Source organism: Neovison vison, chromosome 10, assembly GCF_020171115.1.
Source record: "Neovison vison isolate M4711 chromosome 10, ASM_NN_V1, whole genome shotgun sequence".
NCBI lineage: Eukaryota > Metazoa > Chordata > Mammalia > Carnivora > Mustelidae > Neogale > Neogale vison.
The window spans coordinates 48,533,429-48,557,891 of NC_058100.1; the positions used below are offsets into that span (position 1 = coordinate 48,533,429).

The following is a 24,463-nucleotide window of genomic DNA, read 5'->3' on the forward strand; positions in this document are numbered from 1 at the left end:
GTGCTCTTATCCCCATCTTTCCGCCCTGTCCGCAAGCACACACACAATACGTGACTGATGTATTCAGGAGCCATGTGAAAATGTTTATGGGTGGGTTTCATTGACTCCATTGAAGCTTAGCATTGTTAAGTAACTTATAATATGTTTGAGGTCTCAGTAAGTGGGAGAGCCGAGATTTAAATTTAGCTCTGTCTGCCGCACAGCCCATATTCTTACTGTACTACATGTTCTCTCCTCCCACCAACAAGCAAATACAAGTATTTCTTTGACCCTTTAGTGGGATGTGGGCGTTGTTCAGTCATGAAATTGTGGTCTTCACAATAACTGCAGTGTCTAATATTTTATTGTGCTTAGACTTCTTTTCAAAAAATAAGAGCCCTATTTCCATTACACAGGGACACAAATGGCTATCCCACTGTGATTTGCCTTTAGATGGCCATCTTCCTCTTGGTCCATGATAGAGACCCCACACCAAGCACACGGCTGACACTTAGCTTGTGACTAGAGAAGTTGTATCTGGTATAGTCATAACAAAGCAGAGGGATCCATCCAAACAGAAACATAAAGGCAGGAGACCCATATTGGAAAGATGAATAGGAACAGGATGAATCTATGAGAAGAAGAACCATTATTCTGAACTTTCACATGCATCTTAGAAGGAGAGAGAGCTTTGCAGAAGGATCTGAAGATAGAAGGAAGGAGTAACTTGCTGGGTATGGAAAAGAGTCCGGGGGCCACAGATCATTAGAAGGCGAGGCTTTCAGCCTCAGCTCCTCCACTGACCAGCTGTGCAGACTTGGTCAGGAGTTGGATGGACATCTTCACAGGTCCTTTTATGTGCCTAAGTTTTCTGATTCCAAGTGAAAGTAGATTTAAGATTATACATCCATTCAGTTTTCTGGTGGGTCTCGGTGTCCCTTCTTTCTCTTTCAAGCCTTTTGGTGTAAGAAATTTGGTTTGGGACAAGAGCTAAGTGAAAGCTAAAAAAATAAAATAAAATAAAACCTTCCTTCACAATAAATATACATTTATATATTTTTGGCTTGAAAACTAGAGTAGATTTAAAATAGCTTCAGTTTCTTTGACTGTTAGACACATGCCTCATGCAAAATCCCAGCATGCCCTCCAACTAGTTGTTGACTGGATAAAGTGAGAAAATCATAATGAGAACAGTTAATGATGGCTTCAGGATTGCCATAGGTAGAAAACACACACGCGCGCACACACACACAGACACTGTAAGTCGTGTGGATGTGATCAATGAAGGGTAAATCGTGGATGTTAGACCGAGAGGGTGAAAAGGAGAGACAGAATGTGAACATAGACAAGGATGTAGGACAGTGTTCTCCTGGAGTGCCTAGAACTAAATTTAAGGGGGACTTTTTCAGTCCTACTATTTCTGTTTGTGGGTCCTGCACCTTCTTATCTTCCTCCTTTCCCTTTTTCCCTGGTGCTGCCTCGCTTGCCACTTCCATTCTCCCTGAGAGACAAGTAGTATTTGGGTTTTGAAAAACAGTGTTGAGAACAAGTTCCCAAAGCAGGTGTCAGTGGGAGTTATTTGAGCAAAATAGCTGGGGGCAGAGATTGTTCCTCAATTGCACATTCTCAAAACTGTTCAGGGAGTGGGGGGGAATGTGTTCCATTTAGCATATATTAGATAAACGGAAGCATGTTATGTATAGGCTGGAAACAGTCTCAAAAGGCTGGGAAAGTGACCTGTAAGCCTTCGGTTATGCCAACATTGACTTGTGAGACTAGATCCTGGCACCTGAAACATGGCTGGGACTGGGTAGTGCGGGTGGAGGGGTGCCCTTCTCATCCGAAGATAGATAGGCTCTAGGAGTTCAACATCATTCAGTTGTCTATGGACAAATATCTCTGAATTTTCCCTCTTTTTTTTTTTCACGTGAATTTGCATAATGACCACATTCCGAGCTCAACAACCGACAGTAGATTTATAAGCTCGTTCCGTAGCCAGATCTACACAAATGCATCTTATTTCTCCTTTTCTAAGTATCCGGTTGTCCTGACTTCCTTCATCCTCTTGGTCAGGACTTGGCTTTCTGTGCCTTCATTCTTGTAGACCCTAGATTATAGATGTACTGACCTTCTCAGTTTGACATTCTGGATAGGAACATATCCAAGAAGATTGAGATGCCTCTCTCTGACCCACACAGCTTACAAATATTAGCGCAATATCTGTCCAAGACGTAAATCACATCTTCTGCAAAGACGCATGCTCCCATCATTACTACCGGAGACAGGAAGAGAGGGGTAGTTCCTTCCATGCACTTCTGTGATGGGGTACGTCTTAGGTGTGGGAGGAACTTACCTACAGGCAGAGTGACTTCCAAAAGATCTTGCCTTCTGTGGCCCTGGATCCACTTTGCTGCAGTGGAGAACATAATTACTTCTTTACAGCAGGCCGGGAGCATGGGGTCCACCAGCCTGTCTGGGTCTAATCCTGTCTGCTTCAGGGTTAGGCCATTGAGAAGGGCCACGCGTATGCGTTTGCCAACCCTAGTAGAGGCAGGTGCGGCTAATATTCATGTGCAGGGCACATGACACAGCCGGTAATGCTCTTTGTTTGTTGTTGCTGTTTTCTTTTCAAGGTGTTTGGAAACATTAAATTAGATGAGGAGAGTCACATCAACCGACACAACAACTTCCGGAGTTTCTTCGGGTCCCTCATGTTACTCTTCAGGTATCTGGATGCGTAGCTGTTGTAGCAGGAGCTCTCTTGTCGAGGGAGACAGAGTTCGTCTGCCTTTTCCTCCTATTTGTCTCTTTATTCTGCTTGCTCTGCTCCCGTGAGGACATACAGTAGACGCAGAGGTGGGGAGGGGCACTGGCTCTAAAACCGGCTCCGATGACAGCAGGAAGTCTCCGCAGCGTCTCGGGCTCAGTAGATAATTTGTAGACTGCAGGCTTAGAACATGTGTGCCAGGACTCTGAGTGGGGAAGCTGAGGATACTTTGCTCCGGATCGAATTCCATGTAAGGGCTGAAACCCTGGATGGCCAGGTTTGTGTGGGGTCTTCGTCCCACCACTGGCTCAACCGCTGTCAGCAGACACTTCTGAAAAAACAAAGAAGTAGGGGGTGGGATGGCAGAGCCCAAGAGAGACCTCCTTGGCATGTTCCATCTCCAGATGGAGAGTACGAGACGGAGGAACCATACAGGGAAGAGGAAGGGATGGGTGAGTCGGGAAGGAGGGCCAAAGAGATGAGACACGCAGACCAGCTACCACTAACCATAATGTCTTTGGGGCTCAGGAGTGCCACAGGCGAGGCCTGGCAGGAGATAATGCTGTCGTGCCTCGGGGAGAAAGGCTGCGAGCCAGATACCACCGCGCCTTCGGGGCAGAACGAGAATGAGCGCTGTGGCACAGATCTGGCCTACGTTTACTTTGTCTCCTTCATCTTCTTCTGCTCCTTCTTGGTGAGTAAACCCTGCACTCTTGGCTCGAGATGCGGCGGGCCGTCCCTTCGCCTCCCCTCTCCCACCTCATCCCATCCCCCAAGGAACTCTTGAAGGCCAGGACGCCTAGTGGACTCCCCAGTGAGTGACTTCCCATGGCTGCCACCAAGCAGATTTTGGTGCCTCTAAGGAAGGATTGCTGTGAGAAAGAATGATGAGTGGAATGGAGTTTAGGGAATAGAGTATTGAGTTTCGTGTTGGCTCTGTTGTGACCCAGAGTACATCTCTCTTCTCTGTACCTCAGGTATTTTATCTTACCAGTAGAGCTAAGCATATCTTAGCTCTCTTTTGTAGCCTTTCAAACTGTCGCAAAAAGGTACCTTGGAAATATGAAGTGGTAGGATTAATAGGAGTAGAGTGGTGACTAAATACAGTGTCACAGATGCGGTCTCTTGACTTATGTCACTATGTTTGATGACAGTTGGCCGGCTGACAGACGTGAAAGGATTGCTTTGGGCATTAGTAAATACTGAGTGACATATGTGGAACACGCCCACTTATAAAATGGTGAGAAGCCCTAGGTGCCTTCTTAATCTGTTCTTTGGGAGAAACTGTGAGTCAGCACCCGGACTCCCCAAATCTCTATGCTGCGTAACCCTAGATGAGGTCCTGCCAGATCCATTAAAGGGTCAGTCTAGTGTTTCTAGCCGCCCTGACATCCCTCGGCTTCACTTCACTGGTCGTGTCGCTGGCTGAACAGAATCCAAAACTAGGGGCGCCTGGGTGGCTCAGTTAGTTGAGCATCTGCCTTAGGCTCAGGTCTTGGTCCCAGGACCTGGGATTCAGGGAGTCGGGCTCCCTGCTCGGCGGGCAGCCTGCTTCTGCCTCTGACTGCCCCTCTGTCTACTTGTGCTCTCTCTCTGAGTCAAATAAATAAATAAAAATCTAAAAAAAAAAATCTGAAACTAAAGCAGGGCCCATGAGAGGTGGTTAACCTCACAGCCTTGTGTCAGCAGATGAATTAGGTCCCGTCCAGGCATTTCTGCCTCTCTGAGGTGACTGCGAGGGATTTGCCATGTGTCCAGCTGGCTGGTGTGGAGAAGCTCTCTGGTGTGGCTTCTGAGGGTAGTGGGTGGGTTCACCTAGCAGGCAGCGAGCTTGCTGGAGGCTCAGGTCGCCTGCGCTGTGTGGTCTTGGCTTTGCTGCTGTCCTAGCATGGTCAGACATTTTCCCTGTTGTAGCTTCTGTAAATGGGAAGGAAAATGGCTTGATCATAAGGGTATTACGTGCATGGTGAGCAGGTACATGTGTTTTTAATACACTCCCTTCTTGTGGGTGTGAAAGGTTTTTCAATGAAAAGAAGAAAAGAACACAGAACAGTATCTTAGAGGTATGGGGGTGAGGCTGTGAGTGGGTTTCAGTCACTCTGTCAATCTGAGGCAAAGGGAAGAAGGCCCACAAGCCTTTTGTTGATGGGGCTGTTGTCGGGTGACACAGAAGACCATCGAGAAGGGCATGTGGACACTTGGGTTTTGTCCTCCATGATGTAAGTGTTTAATGATAAATATTTAAAAAGAAACCAAAGATATAACTGGAAAATTCATTAGAGACTAGGAAGGTACTTTAAGAATTTGGAGATGGAGGGTGCTGCATAATTCACATTCGTGTTATTTTTAAAGAGGCTATATTCAGCTTGAGCTGATCTGCTTTCGAATCTCAGCCCGACGGGAGATTGACTTTGTGACCTTGGGCAAGTCACACAGTTTCTTCACTCAGACCAGCCGCTCCAGCAGGATTTACCGGTACACCGTGATGTGCCAGGCAGTGTGCCTGGAGCTGAGAGTACACCACGTGTCAGGGAAGCACTTGGGTCCTCGAAGGGCCGAGGGTAATTAAGTCTGCCTCACAAGGTTAGAGCAGCGTTAAAACAAATAATAGGTTTGAGTGTGCACACCCCGCTCTGAAAGACTATATGAACATAAAACAATGATTTTGAGATGGGATAGGGAGGGAGACAAACCATAAGTGACTCTTAATCTCAGGAAACAAACTGTGGGTTGCTGGGGGGAGGGGGGTTGGGAGAAGGGGGGTAGGGTTATGGACATTGGGGAGGGTATGTGCTTTTGGGTAAATTGGAAGGGGAGATGAACCATGAGAGACTATGGACTCTGAAAAACAATCTGAGGGGTTTGAAGTGGCGGGGGGGTGGGAGGTTGGGGTACCAGGTGGTGGGTATTATAGAGGGCACAGCTTGCATGGAGCACTGGGTGTGGTGCAAAAATAATGAATACTGTTTTTCTGAAAATAAATAAATTGGAAAAAGAAAAACAAAACAAAACAACAAAAAAACAATGATTTTGTTCGTGTTAGTAATAAGTACTGAAGGGAGTGTAAAACACATGTGTGGCTATGTGGAAACCCCTTCGTAACCCAGGCAATGATGGAGCATGTTCACGGTGGCTCCCATGTCAGTGACAGAAAGTAAGGCCCGGCCCATGCTGGGCTTAGGTTCAGTGGCCCGGAACAGAACTCCCCAGACATCAGCGGCTTAACCAGGGGACGTTTATTTCCCTCACACACCGGTGAGGTCTGCGGGAAGGCAGTGCAGGTGTGTTAGGGCGGCTCCAGAGAGTGTTGAGGACCCCACCTCCAGGAGCCAGACCTCCAGGCACCCACGTATATCCCAGGCAGCAGGATGGAGGCGGTCAGGCAGGGACGAGAGGGGTTGTTAGGGTGCAGGTGGCCAGTCTCTCCATAAAGACTCATGGAGAGGACTCCAGCCACATCCTGTCTACAGACTTTGTCCTTCCTTCCTTCCTTCCTTCTTTCTTTCTTTCTTTCTTTCTTTCTTTCTTTCTTTCTTTTTTTAAGAAATTTTTATTTATTTGAGAGAGAATGAGAGAAAGCATGAGAATGGCTGAGGGGCAGAGGGAGAAGCAGACTCCCTGCTGAGCAGGGAGCCCGATGCAGGACTTGATCCTGGGCCTCTGGGATCATGACCTGAGCCAGGCAGACACTCAACCGACTGAGCCACCCAGGCACCCGACTTTCTCCTTACCTCATAGGCCGCCTGCTTCTCTGGCACCTCCATCCACCTGGGAACCTCCTCTCTTACCTCATCAGCCAGTTGTGTCTCAGGCAGGATTCTCTCCCTCGTGAGTGACGGAAGGCCCAGCTCCCCCTGGCCGAAGCAGAAAGGGATTTTACAGGCACATATAAATGAAAAACCCTGGGGCAGCAGAGGCATAAGTAGGTATCTTTCTCTGCGTATGGATCTCTTCCTCTGGGCTCCACCTGGAGAGCTCTTTCTTCAAACACCCCAACCTATGGCTCCAAGATGGTGGTAGCAGCAGTTCTAGACCCCAGTCCTCACTGGTACACCTGACAGGGAAAAACAAGTCTATTGCCCAGAAGGTCCAATACCATTTTGTTGGTCATGATTGGATTACCAGTCACTATGGCCCAGGGGAATGGGATTCAATGGCTGAGGCCCAGGTCACAGGCGGTGCCCCACTGAAGCATGTTGACTGCAAATAGGCAGGGGGTGGGGTCCTCAAGAGACCAGACCTACAGTAAATGAGCGCTAGGCAGCCAAGAAGCAATGGCAGAGTGTGCTCACTGTGCTCAAGTTCTGTCAATTCCATGTCCTCCATGTCCTTTGATTTTCAACTGTCCCCACTGGGTTGGTCCAGGAGCACCGCAGAACTCTCCCCACAGATCTCCTGGGTACCCTCTGCAGTGCTGCCAAAGGTTCTTTCTGGATGAAACAGACCTTGGTCTCTCCCCTACTATAAACGCTTTTGGTGTATTCTGTGGCTTCCTCGTAATTTAGACCAGAAATGGGCAAACTACAGCCCAAGGGCCAAATCTGGTTTGCCACCACTTTTTGTCTGGCCCCTGAGCTATGCCATTGGGTTTTACAGTCTGTCTTTCTTTCTTTTTTTTTTTTTAAATATTTTATTAATTTATGTGACAGAGAGATCACAATAGGCAGAGAGGCAGGCAGGCAGAGAGAGAGCAGAGAGCCTGACTCGGGGCTCAATCCCAGGACCCTGAGATCATGACCTGAGCCAAAGGCAGAGGCTTTAACCCACTGAGCCACCCAGGCACCCTGGGTTTTACATTCTTAAATTGTTACGGAAAAAGTCAAAAGATGGATGATATTTCAGGAACTGGAGATTATATGAAATTCATATCCATACTCCTTTCTGATCCCAGTGTAACCTGCGTACGCTTCTTTCATGGCTCCTAAAAAGATTTATAGCATTTGTATATTCCTGATACATCACAGTCTCTGCTAAATACCAAGTAAGTCTTTTAAGACTATTCAAGTACCAATACCTAGGGAAGGCTTGCTGTGTTTTAAGCAACGTGTGAGGCACAGGCGTGTATCTCTGGACAACAGCTTTCTTATTTCCCATCCTTAACACCTGGATCTCTACAACGCAGTGGGTGCACAAGAAATGTTGTTGAACAAATAAGCGAGAGGACAGGGACCAAGGTGGGGTGAACAGCTGCAGGCCATCACACAGGAAGCCCTGCAGTGAGCTCTAGGACACGTCACCAGTTCTCTTGATGGCTCCTTTTGTGGAGCAAGGGACAGGGCCAGGGGAGGCTAGAAGGGAAGGTTGGTGTCAGGCCTTGACTTTGAGAATGTTGTCACTGTTGTGGCCGCCTCTGCTACAAATCAGTTAGATTAACTGAACAGATAATAAAGTGACTTTTTGTGGAGTTCTTTGCCAATAGAAAGTGGCCCTGAAGAGTGACGTACTGAGGCTCACACAAGGAAGTGTGTGGAAATTAGAATGGAAACAGCAAGGTCAGCAGTGCTTTCGTTAGGAGCTCTGGCCCCACAGACTTCTGAATTCTTCATTTGCCTTGAAGCCTGTTTTCCTGCATAGGTTTCCCCTAACTCCTCTTCTCCCCCTTGCCTTCCAGATGCTCAACCTGTTTGTGGCCGTCATCATGGACAACTTTGAGTACCTGACTCGGGACTCCTCCATCTTAGGGCCTCACCACTTGGACGAGTTTGTCCGCGTCTGGGCAGAATATGACAGAGCTGCATGGTGCGTAGGCCTCTCGGCCATCCCGGTGGGGCCCGTATCCAGGGCCTCTGGAATTCCCAAGGAAGGGGTTGGAATCGGACGCCTGCCTGTTACAGAAGGAGAGGAAACTCCTCTCAGTCATGGCCTGTAGTACAGGCCAGACCCTCAGATTGGCTCTGCTATTAAGCCAGTCATCAAGACTATAGCTTCTTTATCTTCCTTCCCCCTCCCATTCCTTCTGTGACAGGCTTTTCTTTTCTTTGCCAATCTCATCACACAATCTGTACCTCAGAATAGTTGGTTTCAGTCACCAGAGGGGCTTCCTGTAACCTTGTTCTTTTTTTCCCCTGCCAATGGTTAGTGGACTCAATTTTTGAGTCCCTGGAGCAGGGAGGTTGGTGGGTTGATGATGGTTTTCTGGGCCACTTGAACATCTGGCCATCACGGTCAGTGACAATAGCATTTTGTCTCTCTCATCCCTCTAAAAAGATACTGTTTGAGATGACTCTGAAATTATGTTAAGAACTGAGCAAGTCATTCTTCCAACTGATCCCTTAAACACTTGAAGATTTTTGTTGCATAGAATTGAATTACATGGCAGGAATTTGCGTGAATTACCTCCCCAGATTTCTTTCACTATCTAGTATTTCTCCTGTGATATGCCTTCTGAGCTTTTGAGTAGGGTTTGGTAAGCTACAGCCTCAGGGATAAACTTGGTCCACTGCCTGTTTTTATAAATAAAGATTTATTAGAACATAGCCACACCCATTCATTCATGTATTGTCTGTGGCAGCTTTCACACTATGTGGCTGAGTTGTATAGTTGTGAAAAAGACAGTGTGACCCTCAAAATCAAAAATATTACCTGACCTTTATAGAAAAAAAAAATGTTGATCCCTACTTTATTGCACAAAGGCAGCATTTTGACCCCTCAAGCTGAGGAGAGGGTGAATGCTCAGGTAGCACTTACTCCACAGGAACTTTTCTGTCCTGTGTCATTTTAGCTTTAGGATCTTAGCTCACCAATCTACCCATTCTGGTCCACTTCTAAAAATACTATAGGAAAGGCCATCCTTCACAGGAACGGCCCACGTTGCTTCCACCTGGAGCCCCTTCATAATCTGAGACTCTTCCTAAAATCTACTCTCCTGCAAGGCTCTTGAACTTGGGTCAAGTGTTGGAAGAGTGAATCAGAATTTCTGTTCCCCTCAGTAATTATTAGTGACTTAGGGCACAGAGTTCTCCGAATCCATTCCTATTACAATGGCTGAGCAATGGCGTTTACTTGCTAGGTCTACTTTCTGGTAGATAGGCTGCTCAGAAAGCCACAGGTGGTATGTTAGAGGCAATGTAGGCAGGGGCTGCATGGAACTGGCCCTGTGGCCTTGGACAAGTCATGTAACTACACTAAGCCTCCTCGTCTGTAAAATGGTGATGATGACGCCCTGCCTACCTCGAAGAGTGGCCGTGTGGATTATGTTAGATCGTGTTTGTAACAACTGATAATAACCATATGGGAAAGCAACCAGAAATTACGGAACATTGGTTTGAAAAGTGTGGATGGCCATGAGATGGGGAGCCTGAGAAGGCACGTCTTCTTTCCTGAGAGAGGAGAACTGCTAGCCGAAGAGTTCATTGCTCACCTAGCTCATGTTATCTTGGGACCCAAAAGCCTTGTGAATTAAACATGCTCCTCCCCACTCATTCCAGCTGCTGGGAAGAAAGAATTCAAAGAGAACTCAAAAAAAAAAAAAATCATGAGACTTAGATCTAAGAGCAATGAGAGGCAAAAATAGAAAGGAGAACCCCTTCTGCTTTGAAATTCACAGCATAACAGGCTGGTTGGTTCACTGGCCATCTCCTTGAGTTTAAGGGTGGGTGGGGGGAGAACTAACAGAACTAACGTGAGCCAATGTCTTGGCCAACTGAGACAGGACGCGGGGAAAACCAGCTTATAGGCAGGATAAACCCACCCACATCCCAGTCTCAAGAAACAAAGCAAATGGTTAGCTGAACTTCGTCTCAAGGATCAAGAGACTTGAAGTACTGATGAGCTGCTATTAAGAACAAGAGGAGGAATGAACAGCAACATCAAGAAAAGACTAGAAAGAGTAAAGCTGGGACAGAGCCTCCCATGGCTGCTGGCAAGGACGGGATGCTCAGAGGTAGACATGTGGGTTCATCGTTTCAGGTAGAAACCATGTTCCATCCCAGGAGGTAGCTTCCTTGTCTTGTCTCTGTCAGAGCGGATGATTTAGCCACTGAAAATGAATCCACTGTTGATTCTGTCCTTCCTGCACAAAGCCAGGACTCCCTAGCAGACCCTTGATAGAAGGGTGGTAAGACAGGTCATGTTGTTCCTGGAATTCTGGCTGGATCCAGCCAGGCTGCCTGCTTGTGGGCTGGCTGGCAGCAGCAGAGCGGGAGGGAGGATGTCCACGGCCCCCTCCCAGGCTGCTCTCTGAGCACAGATCCAGGCAGGCGCCCACTGAGGAGAGCAGAGCTTGCCCTGGCTGAACTCAGGAATAATCTGCCACCATGCGAAGCAAAGCCCTTTGCAAATTCCCTTGTGCTCACTGTGCTCCCTGCTAATTAGCCTAATGGGGAATTTGTCTCTCTCCGTCTGCAGAGAGATGCCGACTTCCCACTGCCCCTGACAAGTGGGTCTGAGTAACCGACTGTAATCAATGTCTGTGAAAAGCACACAGTTGGGGAGTCCACTTCCCAGCAGCCTGGCATCTGCTCTTGATGGCTGTCAGAGGCCTTTGTGAACCATCAAGCTGTGTTCTTCAAGGCCTGGCTCGAGCTTCCATCCGTTTCCTGCATCTGGCTAAGCATGGGCCAGATAGGTGTCTCGGAGGGGCTCTTGGCCATTCGGCAGGCCCTTTGGGCACTGGATGGGCTCTGATTTCCTTAGAAAATCGGGGGCAGTGCAGTTCAGCAAGATGATGGTTCTCTGATGCTTACTCTTCTCAGTCTGACTGGTCTGGCTCATGCCGGGTCCCAGGAAAGAAAAAAACAGCTGTTCTTCCTCTTCCAGCCATCATGGTCATGGCTACACTGTCATGTCTTTCCCGCCCTTTGCTGAGTGTCCTCTATTAACCCGCCTGTGCTTCCTTTGCAGCGGCAGGATCCCGTATAAGGATATGTACAAATTAGTGCGGGTGATCTCGCCGCCTCTGGGCCTGGGAGAGAACTGCCCCTACAGGGTGGCTTGCAAGGTTTGCCTCCCAGTCCCCAGCCGTGACCGGCGGTGGGGGTGCACCTCGAACCCTTCTCTCCGTCTGCTCCACCCCCACTGCGCCACATGAGGGAACCTTCATGTTGCTTTCCTTTGAGTTTAAAGAGGTCCAAACCCTCCCAGAACCAGCAGCTGTTACACAAGGACGAAGGGCACATTGTGGGGTGGGGGGAGGTAGAAGGACTTCATACAGAATGCTTATTTGACCTCTCTCACTGGTCAACACATGCACTCACTCAGTCACGTGTGTATGCACACACAACCACACACACACACACACACACACACTCACACTCACACTCTGTCTCTCTCCCCACTCCACCTTAATCTGGAGATGTCAGCAGAGGGACCTCTCCGTCCTCCAGAGAATGCAGACATCTTCACTGGTTTCCCTTCACTGGAGAACAGAGAGCCTCCTTTTGGTAAAAGTAGCGTCCTCCTCCCCTGTGGAAAGTAGCTTGGCGTGGTCCTAGTCATCCCTCCCTCCGCGTGCCCTCCAGCTCCTGGATAGTTTGGCCAGAAAGGGTCATAAGAGCTCGGGGGTAGAAAGGAGGAGTGAGAAACCGTGAGGATTGAGAGCTGAAGGGGAGTGGGAAGAGGGGGGCGCCTCGGTGGCGTGTGGAAGAACACAGCAGCTCAGGGGGTCTGAGAAGGTGTCTGTAGGTGACGGAGGGCTCCCGAGCAGATGCCTTGCCTTAGTGTCCTCCACGGATTGCTAAGGGGACCAAGGGGCCTGTCCTAACTGCCACATCACTGCTTGCTTGTGAGACCAAGGACGTTGTTCAGGAGCACACGGGACCCCCTCTGCAAGTCTGCCTGCCCCAGGGACCTCGAACAGGAGTGGCTCTGCCAGGCCACCGTCCAAGGCCAAGGCCACTAGAGAAGGAAGCCTCTCCTGGCGCTGCCGGCAGGAAGGGGGTGCTCTCTGGGCATAGCACGGTCCCACAGCTGGCGGAAGACGTAGTAGGGCCAGGACGAGGCCAGCGAGGGCAACGGGAAGGAGCTGGCTTGGGGGTGGCGACACACTGACTCCTGTCCCCAGCAGGCCAAACAGCTGCCTCCGCTGAGACTCTTTAAACCACACCCCAGTGAAACCTGCAGCCGCATGTGGGGAGAGCCGGGAGGGCGGCATGGCATGCAAGATGCTCTTTCTCCTCCTGGTTTGGTTTCTCTTGTCCCCAGCATGCCATCGGCCCGGGGCATGCTGGGAGGAGGGAGCGCTCTCCCCCGCAAAGCCAGGTGGAAGCAACGGGGCTGATGCGAAAAGGCAGCCCACCACTTCCAGTGCAAGTTGCCACCTCCCGCTGCACACACACCGCAGAGAGGGATACACGATGTTCCACCTGTGGGTCGAGGGGAGGAGAAGGACCTGCCTTCCAGGTCGGGGACCCCATCGCCACTGGGGCCAGGAGTCCTAACCCGTGGCTGGAGCACCGTCTATCCGTTTTATACCGCTCACACACAGCCCTGGGAATTGCACACAGGCTTGTGTTGAATGGGGGATGGGTAGCGTGAACAGCCAAGTAGGGTCCTGGTCATCCAGGAGGAGAAAAACAGAGCCAGAGGGACCAAAAGGTTGCCACCAACGTTCCCGGGTCTGTGTGGGGCGTGATATAAATCCGCACCAGGACACACGTATGATTTGCCTTGATTAACAGGTTTCCTGTTCTTTTTCTGTTTGTCCATTTTGTTTTGTTTCTCTTCTCCTGTTTTCTGTATTATTTTGTTTTGTTTTGGCTCTCTGGGAATGCCTGTTCTCCTCTCCTCCCCGTCTGCATCCTTCTCCCCACTTCCTGTTCCTTTCCCTGTCACCCTTCCTGCCCTGCCGACCCCCACCCCCCACTTCCCACCCCTCCATGAGCAGTGGCCGCATCCATTACACTGAGATGTATGAAATGCTGACTCTCATGTCACCACCGCTAGGCCTCGGCAAGAGATGTCCCTCCAAAGTGGCATATAAGGTAGACCACCCCTTCCTTTGTTCTGGGCTAGAGACCAACAGGAAATGGGGCCCCGCTGTGGGGAGGCCAGAACATGGGGAGGAAGCCGGGCTGGGGAGGTGGAGGAGGGAACCGAGGGGAAAAGAAACCATGAGATGGAAGGGCAAGGAAGGTTTCTGGAAGTACAGAGTCCTAGAACACTACAAAGCACGGTTGGCAAGATTCTGCACCTTGGGTCGTGGTATGGGTGAGTCTGCGTTTCTCCAAGGGTGTGGCTTCTTGTGAGCAGATTACCGGGAAGGAAGTGTTAAGTAGCGTGTTCCCTCAGAGGAGGCTGAGTGGTGGCCGGCAAGATAGCATATATGGGCAAGAAGGAAGCCTATAGCAAAACTCCTATCAGAGCCAATAAAACAAAATCTTCAATTAGATAAGCTAAGAAAATAAATACAGAAATTTGTCTAAACGTGGTTCAAGAATTTTTTAGGAGAGGGGTAAACTCTTAACAAATTTCTTCTCCTTTGACGTAGGAAGGAACCGTGGCGTGGTTCCTTCTAGGTATCAGAAAAAGGGGAGAACATACCTCCGTGATACACACGGAAGGATCCAGCTCCCTTCCCCTACTGGCCCAACTGCTGGGCTCTCTTGTCAGTACAAGGGGAAAGGTGACAATGGGCACAAGTTGCCCTCCACATTAGACTTGCATTCTTGGCATGACTGATGATGGGGCCTGGCCCTGGAGTCACGGGAGGATTCCCCATAGCCTGCTCAGAGCAGCATTGTATATGGGAAGTCACCTGCTCTCAGGGTACTCAGAGATTTGGGGTCTGCTTTTCTTCTCCACCTGTTAGTAATAGTTACTGTATGGTGTTTAGACTGACCCGGCACTCTGGAGCTCCTTCATCTAGGAATGCACCCCAGCAGTGTTGCCACTTGTCTAGAAGCTTAAGGAAGTGGGAGAGAGATGGCACTCAGATACAAACAAGAAACTGACTTTACACTCTAAGACACCGTGTCTGTGGAATCACATTAGGCGAGATGTTCCAATGGAGCATTAAAGATCCTGCCTTGGGAAGAGACACGTCCCTCCCTGCTAGGCTGGTGGTTCTGCCAGAGGACCTTCTGCTGCTTCTACCTCCAAGTTGTACGGCTCCAGAGAGCATCTCCTTGGAACAGGGCCCTTTAGGGTCCAGGACATGGCTCTTCATGCACAGCTCACAGGCTGGCATCCTTTTTGCTCATGATGGCCACATCCAAAAGGACCAGGTGGTGGGATGTGGTATTGAGTTCTTTGAATTTCTGGGATGAAGCTTGGTGGGAGAGGGGGTGGTGTGGGGCCTGGAGGAAAAGTCAAAGCATTCCAAAAGCAAGATACTCTCTGGAAAGTGGATTTGGCCATTTCAATTTGATCCCTTCCTTCGGGCGAGGGGAACAAGGCCTGCCCACTCTGCTCCTGCCTTGGTCACCCTCTCTCATTCTCTCTCCTCTGCGCGCCCCAGCCTTCTTCCCCTAGACCCTGTTTGCACTCTCCTCCTTCTCTATCCTGTTCCACCTCATCCTTTGGATAAGTTGGACTTCTGCATGTTTAATCATGTGCTGGCAAATTTCACCTTTTAAAGACTCAAAAAGGGGGCATCAGGATGCATCTTTCAAGTCAGATAAGCAGAGCGAAATCTCCCCCATCACTGTCTTTCCATGTGAGTTTTGGGGGTGTCTGGGGGACAAAGGGAAACGGCAGCCTCGAATCTGGGAGTGGAGTCACCTCCTAGAGCTGACTTTTTTCTCCGAGCCACTTCTCTTAGAAATCACTTTCCGGCCCTACTAAAGACATTCTTGGGACCGTAGAGGAGTCCTGAAGAATGACTTTTGGGAATTTGGTGATATTCCTAGGAAAAAAACTAACTTACTACACAGTCGTGAATGAGCCTGAAGTGAGAAGCAGGGAGAGGAGGTAGGATCAGGGATAGGGAATCCTTGCCCTTCTTTTTTGTCTCTGCATTTGACCCCTGACTTTTCTTCACTTCTCACCAAGGTTTCTTTTGGTATTTTTTTTTTTCTTCCTGCTGTTTTGTTTCCTCTCTTTCACACAGAGATTGGTCCTGATGAATATGCCAGTGGCTGAGGACATGACGGTCCACTTCACCTCCACACTGATGGCTCTGATCCGGACAGCTCTGGACATCAAGATCGCCAAAGGTGAGCCGGGGAGGGAAAACGGGATTCTGGAACGACTGACCCAAGGGGGGCACAAGATGGAGATGTTCGAACTCGGATCCATCTGACAACGCCGTGATGTGGAAATCAGCTCTATAGGTTCCTAGTTTCACCTCTGACTTGGTGACTATAATGTTTGTCATCTCTTCCTGGAAAAATGAATGGTTTGAGCATCTCTAAGGCTCCTTTCAGCTTTACCAGCCTGCAGTCTTCCGGGTCTGGTACACAGTAGGCATTTTAGAAGTCTTTGCTCATTGAGCATAAGAGTTTTGATTCTGTCCTTTCCTCCTTATTGGTATCTCTGATGCCCCGGAAGGTTCGCAGCTGGAGTTGTAGAGGGCAGCACTTTGCTCCTCTCCATGTCTCTTGCAGTGACTGAGGAGAGAGAACAGGCTTACTACTTCCAGATGGCCCTCCAGCCTTCCTGCTCTCGCCTGATCCAAAACTCAGGTCACTCAGACCAGGGAGTCAGAGTCACTGGAAGAATTGATGTACATCTCATGAGGCAGGGGAGTCTCTTTATGGCTCTTTTCATTTTTTCCTCTGATGTATTAAGCACTTGGGAGGTGTTTCAAATGAATAAGGAAGCTGCTCTTGGTCTCGGGGCCTCAGATCTCTGTGGCAGGATATCCCCGAGTCACTAAAAAGGAGAGCCAAATTGTGTTCTGCTTCTTCAGCAGAAAGACCTGGTATTATAAGATCCACAGTCACTCAGTGCCAGAACTTCCAGTGACCATATGAGGGGCCCTGCTGATTCAGCTCCCGCCCCGACCTACTCCCTCAGTCCTTGGTATTTGCGTGTCTGTCCTATTTATTAAAATTTATCTTCTAGGTGGTGCAGACAGACAGCAGCTAGACTCGGAGCTACAAAAGGAGACCCTGGCCATCTGGCCCCACCTGTCCCAGAAGATGCTAGATCTGCTTGTGCCCATGCCCAAAGGTGCGGGGTCTCCTCCTGGGTTGCGTTGTCTCTGTGGGCTCAGCATGCCACAATCATGTCTTTTGGGGGAACAGGAAGTGACCAAAGAGATAAGGAAAAGGTGCTCTTTTATCCTTAGGAACCCCAGGTCCCCCACTTCTTAATCTCTTTTGCATGCACTGAAAACATTTTTTTAGGACAGGTCACTGTAGTTGTGGGTGAAACTTCTTGGGCACAGAGCTCTCTCCTGGTACATGATAGGGTTCAGCAAACCTTCACGTAGTTGGGAATGATGCTGCTGAGACTTAGAGATGGGAATCTAGACCAGTGGAGGTGACACTTTTATCTTACTCTTTTTCATCAATATCCTTATCCTCGGCAGCACTGGAAGTTCCCCAAGGGCAGATCTGGGACCTCGTCACTCTGTATCCCCAGGGTCAGGCGCACGTGGCGCTCTCCATGAATGTGGACTATAGATGGGTGGCGGAGGGAGCAAACCTGCTGCAGAGAGCGGGGAAGCTTGCGAGTGGTCCTCACTCTCTGCCACCTGTCTTCTCCCTGTTCCCTTCCATGCCACCTTTGTTGTTCTAGCCTCGGACTTGACTGTGGGCAAAATCTATGCCGCGATGATGATCATGGACTACTACAAGCAGAGTAAGGTGAAGAAGCAGAGGCAGCAGCTGGAAGAGCAGGTGAGGGTCACTGACAGCGGCCGTTGGGGGGGGACCAGGAGGAGTTACTAGAGGGCCCCTCTAGGGCCAAGCCTGTGCCTCCCTGGGGCACAGTGCCCTACAAGTGCTCGGAAGCAGAGGCTAGGGTGCGGGGTCCAGGAACTTTCTAGTGCTGGGGATTAGAAACCCAGATCAGAGAATCAGGCATGATCCTGTCTTACCGAAGTAAATGGGATCCCCAGTCCCTTGCTGGTAGACCCCATCATCACATGAGTCCTTTTTCCTCCTTCTTGCTTTTAACACAGAAAAATGCACCCATGTTCCAGCGCATGGAGCCCTCATCTCTGCCTCAGGAGATCATTGCTAATGCCAAAGCCCTGCCCTATCTCCAGCAAGACCCTGTTTCAGGCCTGTGAGTATAACCAAGGGCTCCCCAGCTGTCCTTCCTGCTTCTGGCACCAGCACCATGGTGCAGGCCCAGAAGTGCCCAGGAAATAATAGTCTGAGCCGCGTGATCCTTTCCCTGAGCATGAGAAAACCATATTTTTTATTTTAAAATGGCTATTGAGTAGGGGTAATAGCATGTTCAGTTCTGGGGCCAGCTCGAGGGCGAGCACTGTGAATGGACAAAAGAAGAAGGGCTTGTGTTAGTGCATTCACTCTACAGATAAGAAATTGGGGACTAAGTAAGTTCCCCACATCCATGTGGCTAGTGGGAAGCTGAACTGGAAGTTAAGTTTGTTCTTCCTAACTCCAGACTATTCCCACTGCGCTGCTATCTGTAATGAAGAAAAGGAACCTTAGAGCAGGCAAAACAAAACAAAAAAACCTCAGTTAAGGAATTTGCCAACTCTTCTGAGTTGCAAACCTTAGTCTCCTCTTTGGTCATTGGTCATACATGATTCCTATAGCAGCCATACCTCATTGTAACCTAAACCTTCTGGACATCAGCAGGCTTGTCCAAGTACCCAAAGGGCAGAAATCTCTCTACCTCAGGCGAGTGAGTTTTTGTGGTTGGGATTAACCCAACCCTCATCCCCATGGAACCAATAATCACTAAATACTCAACCTCAGCAGTTATCAGGGTAATGAAATCAGGGCTGGGGGAGGAGACCTCTGTCAGAATGCCATTTGTAGTTTCTCACACCATGAATTCCTTTCAGCCTGTGGTGCTGGACACCTGTTTTTGAAAAGCATTCATTTCAGAGGTCACAATCCAGCACATTTGCAAGAGAAGCAAAGGACCAACATAATGACCAAGGCTATTGTTCATTTTTACAGATTATTTGATGTGATAAAGTAGCAAGGTATATGGATTCTCCTGTCTGTAGAAAACCAGGAGATGTGTGTCTGGGGTCTGTGCAGGAAGGGGGCATGGCTGGAGCAGTGGAAACTTCTCAGGGGAACTACAGTGTTTTCCAAGGGCCTTGGTTTAGAAGGAGAGGACACGCCTCCACGTGGATCTCTCCCACCCCAACAATTTGACATATTATCTCACATCAAAGCATCATTCCAACTCCTCCCTGTGTTAATTGATTCATGTACTTCTTGATTTGACCAATATTTATTACATTCCCTTATGACAGAAGAGCTGTCTTGGGCACTGGGGAGTTAGCTGTCAACATGATCAAAGCCCCCATGGAGACAAATCTTGAGAAAGAAATTAAACACAGGAGGAAGGTTACAATGCAGAAAGGGTAGCCTCATGTGATACCACGGAAAGGAAGCAACACAGTGGTTCTGGGGTGTTGGGAGGCCTCCCTGTGCAAATAACGTTTAAGTGAGACTCAAAGGCATAGTCTTCAAGAGGGGGAAAAGGGGGGGAAGCCTCAGGAAACTGAAAGTCATCAGGAGGGCTGGAGCACAGAGAGCTGGGGTGATAAGCTCCATCAGGGCCAGCATGGGAAGCATAACAGGATACAGGAGTGAGGGTTTATCTGAGGATCATGGAGTTTTACTCATCAGTGTGACATGATCAGACTTGGGCTTTTCAATGATTCTTAAAACCAATGTGGATGTGGATGAGAGGGGGGCAGTTTGAATGACAGAATTGCTTTTAGTATGAGACTGCAATTATGTGAATTATTAATGACTGTGGCTTGGACTAACAGGATGGAGATGGGGAGAGATGCTCAGACTTGAAATATTATCAGTAGGGAGACTGGATGGGATGTGGTAATTGATTTGCCTCAGGGAGTGAAGGAGAGGGGGGAAAAAGATGACCCACAAGTTTCCAGCATAAGTCTTTTTTTTTATGATTTTATTTATTTATTTAACAGATTGAAAGAGAGAAAGAGAGAGATCACAAGCAGGCAGAGAGAGAAGGGGAAGCAGGCTCCCTGCTGAGCAGAGAGCCTGATGTGGGGCTCGATCCCAGGACCCTGAGATCATGACCTGAGCCAAAGGCAGAGGCTTAACCCACTGAGCCACCCAGGAGCCCCCCAGCATGTCTTTCTTTTGGTGGATGTTGGCACATTTCCCGAGAGGGGGCATCGGTGGAGCATCCGGCCGGGTCCTCAGGACCTTCTGCCTTCACTGAGCTTACACCTGGTGGAAAGCCAGTCCCAAAATGGAGTTATTGGAAAGAAGAAAAGTGATTTTTGGTGATGCATAATCTGAGTCCACCTCTGTTCCGGTGGGGGGTGGAGGAGCTTGGGGGGAGGGTGGAGGAAGATATCAGAGAGCATTTTTTCAACAAAGTGAATTCTGAAGGATGAATTCAAACTAACGTGAAAAAAGTTTGCAGAGGGCAGGGGAGTTGGAGAGAAGCATTCTGCCCTCTGGGAGCAGCTCGTATTGACATTTTGAGGCAGAGAGAAGCCAGGCGGGCCCATTCAGTGAACTAAGAGTCCAGTGTGTCTGAAATTCAGGTGCAGGCGGTAAAGGGCACGAGAAAGCAGAGCAGGAGCTAGATCAGGAGAGGCCGAGATCCAGACTTGATCCTAACAGAATCTAGACGCGGTTTTTCCAAGGAGGAAGCCACTCTCACTTCAAGTTATTCAGCTCTCGGAAGCTGTTTGGCCATCCTAAGGGTCCTCAGTCCCTATTGGGGATTCTTTGGTTACCGAGAGAGCAGTGTCCATCTTGCTCCCAGTGTTCCTCAGGAGAAGGTACACTGAGGAAGAGAACTGGCATGAAAGCAGGTCATTTAAATATCAGGTCGCTCTGTAGCAGTTGTGAAAATTCAGCAAACGTCCTCCTGGCAGCAAGGGGACAGGTGGGGTGACTCTCTCCTGCTCTTCAGATCTCTCCCTGTGATCCCAATCAAGGTAAGATTGTGCCTATGGATTATTTGTAAGTAAATCTGTTCATGCCTCAGATTTTCTAGCGGATGCGTTCATGAGTACAGGACTCTCAGCTACGAACTGTCCCTCCTTGGAGCACGAGATGGTGCCCCAACCCTCCCTTCCAGCTCCACCATCACTGAGAGCTCTGGCCCTGTCCACAGCCACTGTCCCTCTGCTCACCCTCAGGAAGCTTACTCTGCATTCCTGAGTAGGTCAGAGGGCACCTCTGAATGTGCTAATAGGCCTGACGGGCAGCGACAGGCATCGTCTCAGGAGAGAGTGGTGACCTCTTTTTCTCCTAACCAGCCCCATGGATTCCATTAGCTAAGAGCATCCGCAGGTTCCCAACAGTGGTTTAAGCTGGGATAGCTCAGCTTAGCTTTCTTACCTCATCACCATTTAAGTATCTTCCTCCATAACCATCAAACCAGAAGTGACCAGCTCCTCCCCACCACCTCTGAGATCATTCCACCCAGTTCCTAAACCAACAGACATGGTGTCTGGCACCGAGTTGTCCTTCAGTAGATGTTCATGGCATTGAATTGTTTAGTTTGGCCAAAGATGTTGGCACAATAAAACCATATTTCTACTGAGACGAGGAAATTTTTTAAAAGACCATGACTGCTTAATATTTAAACAAACTGTTCACTGTTTAAACTACAGTATATTTTTTTTTTCTGCCAAAGCGAGAAACTGAGCAGAAACAGGTTTGTCATCAAGCCTTGGTCTTCCATATGGCTGAGTGTGACAAATAATGTCGTTTGTCACAGATAGGCTAGTCACCAGCAGAATGATGAATGGTTCCAAATGCAGGTTGAAAACAGTGCTTCTCCTTTCCAATGCCCCCACCCCCTTTTTTTAACGTTTTTTTTCTAAGGTCCAGCCCCCTGTCAGTCGCCAGCCTCACACTGAGCCAATACGGACGGGTGTCGCCCTTGCCGCAAAGGAAGTCCTGTCTGGGGTGGGAATGAGTAGTGGTTGCTATGACAGGACTTTTCCTTTCTCTCATGTACACGTTACTTCTTACTTTGCCGTTGCTTTTCAGGAGTGGCCGTAGTGGATACCCTTCGATGAGTCCGCTCTCCCCCCAGGAAATATTCCAGTTGGCTTGTATGGACCCAGCCGATGACGGACAGTTCCAGGAACAGCAGTCTCTGGTGAATGAATGAGTTACATGACCTCAAAATTAGTTCCTTAGTTTCCTGATCCCTCCCACTCTCCTTTCCAAATCTTATTTCATAGCTATGGTTTATCAGGAAAACCCTTTCCGATTGTCATGCCGGTCAGTTACCTGCTGTCTCTCCTTTTGTGGCTAAATTTCTCATGTTCTCTGCAGCGTTTAACAGTCCCAGAGGCCCCCTTACCTGCTGCAGGAACTTAGATCGCTTCAGGCCAAAACTTCTTAATGTATGCCTTTAAGCAGCAAAAGTAGAAGCAAGAGTCACAAAATTTGCCTTTGGTGTGGAGCCTTAGGATGAGCCATCAGAATGAGTGGTATCCAATGGGCAGCTTCGTGTCCCCACACGTATTTCTGGGAAGAGGAGTGCCCGATGGTGGCCCTCTGGCGATGCCCACCTCCTAGGTAACTCAGGGGAGCGTGTGTGACTGTGATGAGCTGTCAGCCAAGAGTTACGGAAGAACCTCTTAGCTCTTTTCTATGTGACCCTTTTGGTCACAGTTCTGTAGATCAAGTACATATTAAGAGGTTCTTAAAATCCCTCTCCTGAGCCTAGAGTTTTTCATTAGCATAAATGGTAAGATTCCTGAGAAACCTGCTGAATCAAGTTTAAGCTTGGGGAGGGGCGGGGCACATTGACCTTTAGCTTTCGCTAATACAAAGCTTAAATAGCTTTGTGTTTTGATTCCCAATGATAATAGACTTTACCGTTATCCTTAGTTCAGCAGTCCTGAGAGCAAGTTCACTCCTGAACTTACCGTGAAAGCCTGGAAAGAAAAAGAAAAAACTCAACATTTGCGAAAGTCCATATAGACAGCTTATCCTGAGCTCCGTGTCATTGGATTATAATTCATCTGGGTTTTTTTTTTTTTTTCCTTCTGCTTCTCTCCTGACCCCCTCCACTGCTACTGTGCACCCCAGATCCACCCTCGATGGATGATGTGGGTGGAGTGTGGGACTGGCCTGTTTATGCAGTGCATGTCTGATGGCATAGGTACCCTGAGAGGGGAGCAAAACCCTCGGGTAGATCAAATGGGTGACTACAGAGACGGAATTCTGTGTAGATGTTTGGGAGATGGCTACACCAAACCCTCCCAGTGTGTGAGTACCTTGGGCATTCTTGGTAAGGTGGGCAGGAATCCTTGGACTAATTTCCTGCCTTCATTAAGGAGGGACTTAGCACCATGGACTAATTGGTACAGATCATTTGCTTCTTAAAAGTGCCTCTCAGCATTTTACAGCTTGTCTGCCTGATGATGCGTCTGGCTGGGGAAAATCTCAATAATGTGTCCTTTCTTTCACAGGGAGGCTTTATTACATCGTTATTTCTGGGGGTTCCCCAGGGCTGAGCCGTAGTGCCAGGACTTTTTGGATCTGTGTTCATCTCATTGTCAGTACTGGTGTCTGTAATTCAGGTGTCAGCCCGTGCCACACGCTCACCACTGTGTACTCCTGCCCATCCCTTGGGGCCCCCCTGCTCCACATCCCGAGGCGTGGCCGTGATTCGTGCATGTGTCTTATCCCACCTCTCACACCCCACACACTGCAGTGTTGTTGCCACGTCTGTTGGAAGTCGGACCTGTGTGCTTTATAAAGCGTGTACAGCAGACACTACAATTCCTCAAGCGTACTTATCATGTCCAAGGAGGGCAGTCCTCCCCTTCACACCAGAAACCACCCGGCCAAATGGTCTTGGAGGCTGAATAGGGTCTCAGGTACCCTTCCCTTCAGCAGTGCCCTATTTAAACAACTAGGTTTTGAGGGTGTCATTCTCTAAATATAAAATAGATTTTTTTTTCCTGGTAAAATCTCCAGATGTCCAGGATATTTCTAGGTCTCTTTGGTGGCCCATGTAAACATTTCTAAGGCAACTCTACCCTTTAGGCAGGGACAGTAGCTATCTGTATGGATCACATATGTTTGCCAAACTAACAATCTTTAACCAGGAAAATCCCCTAAAAGAGCTGACCCCTTAGAAAGTTCCAATCCAGCCTTCTAGAGTGGCATAGCCCAGAATAACAGCTACTAACCATATGTGACCATTGAGCAGTTGGAAAATACAGGTCCTGTCAAAGACATGGTGGTATCAAAAAGAACATGAAATATCCCAAGCTTTAGATTGATTACATGTTGACATGAGAATATTTGGATGTATTGGGCTAAATAAAATATTAAATTTAATGATTTTTTTAAAACTTTTTAAAATGTAGACACTAGGAAATCTAAAATTACAGAGGCACTTTGCATACTATTTTTATTAGACTGTACTAGTCAGGAGCATTCCTGACATATATATCAGGAATGCATATATCACATTTTTTTAATGGTTTCAATCAGAAAGAAAGTTCTCAGCTAATTAAATCATCGGTCTTAAGGTTTGAGATGACATATTTGACACCAGAAATTGGTGACTTTTCCTTAGAATAGTGATTTCTTTGCTTCGTCCAATTAAAAGAATAAACCTAACAAACACTGTCAACTTTCAGAGAGTAAACGTCACATATCTAAGAAGTATTATGGCTGATAATGTTTTACAAAGCTATAAAATCTGAAG

The 24,463-nt window shown here is 48.5% G+C and overlaps 1 protein-coding gene across 6 annotated transcripts in view; it reads left to right on the plus strand.

Annotated features, from left to right (window-relative positions):
* CACNA1E (calcium voltage-gated channel subunit alpha1 E) overlaps nt 1-24,463 on the plus strand; it is a 339,348-nt gene that overhangs the window by 294,436 nt on the left and 20,449 nt on the right. For all 6 annotated transcript variants that reach the window (XR_006386630.1, XM_044267234.1, XM_044267236.1 and 3 more), the window contains 9 exons: nt 2,613-2,704; nt 3,275-3,440; nt 8,358-8,485; nt 13,569-13,665; nt 15,732-15,837; nt 16,688-16,795; nt 17,366-17,466; nt 17,751-17,857; nt 21,778-21,889. Coding sequence is in view for 5 of the 6 variants with exons in the window: in XM_044267234.1 (XP_044123169.1) it covers nt 2,613-2,704; nt 3,275-3,440; nt 8,358-8,485; nt 13,569-13,665; nt 15,732-15,837; nt 16,688-16,795; nt 17,366-17,466; nt 17,751-17,857; nt 21,778-21,889 (1,017 nt within the window). In the remaining variant the exon portion in view is untranslated. The remainder of the gene's footprint in view (nt 1-2,612; nt 2,705-3,274; nt 3,441-8,357; nt 8,486-13,568; nt 13,666-15,731; nt 15,838-16,687; nt 16,796-17,365; nt 17,467-17,750; nt 17,858-21,777; nt 21,890-24,463) is intronic.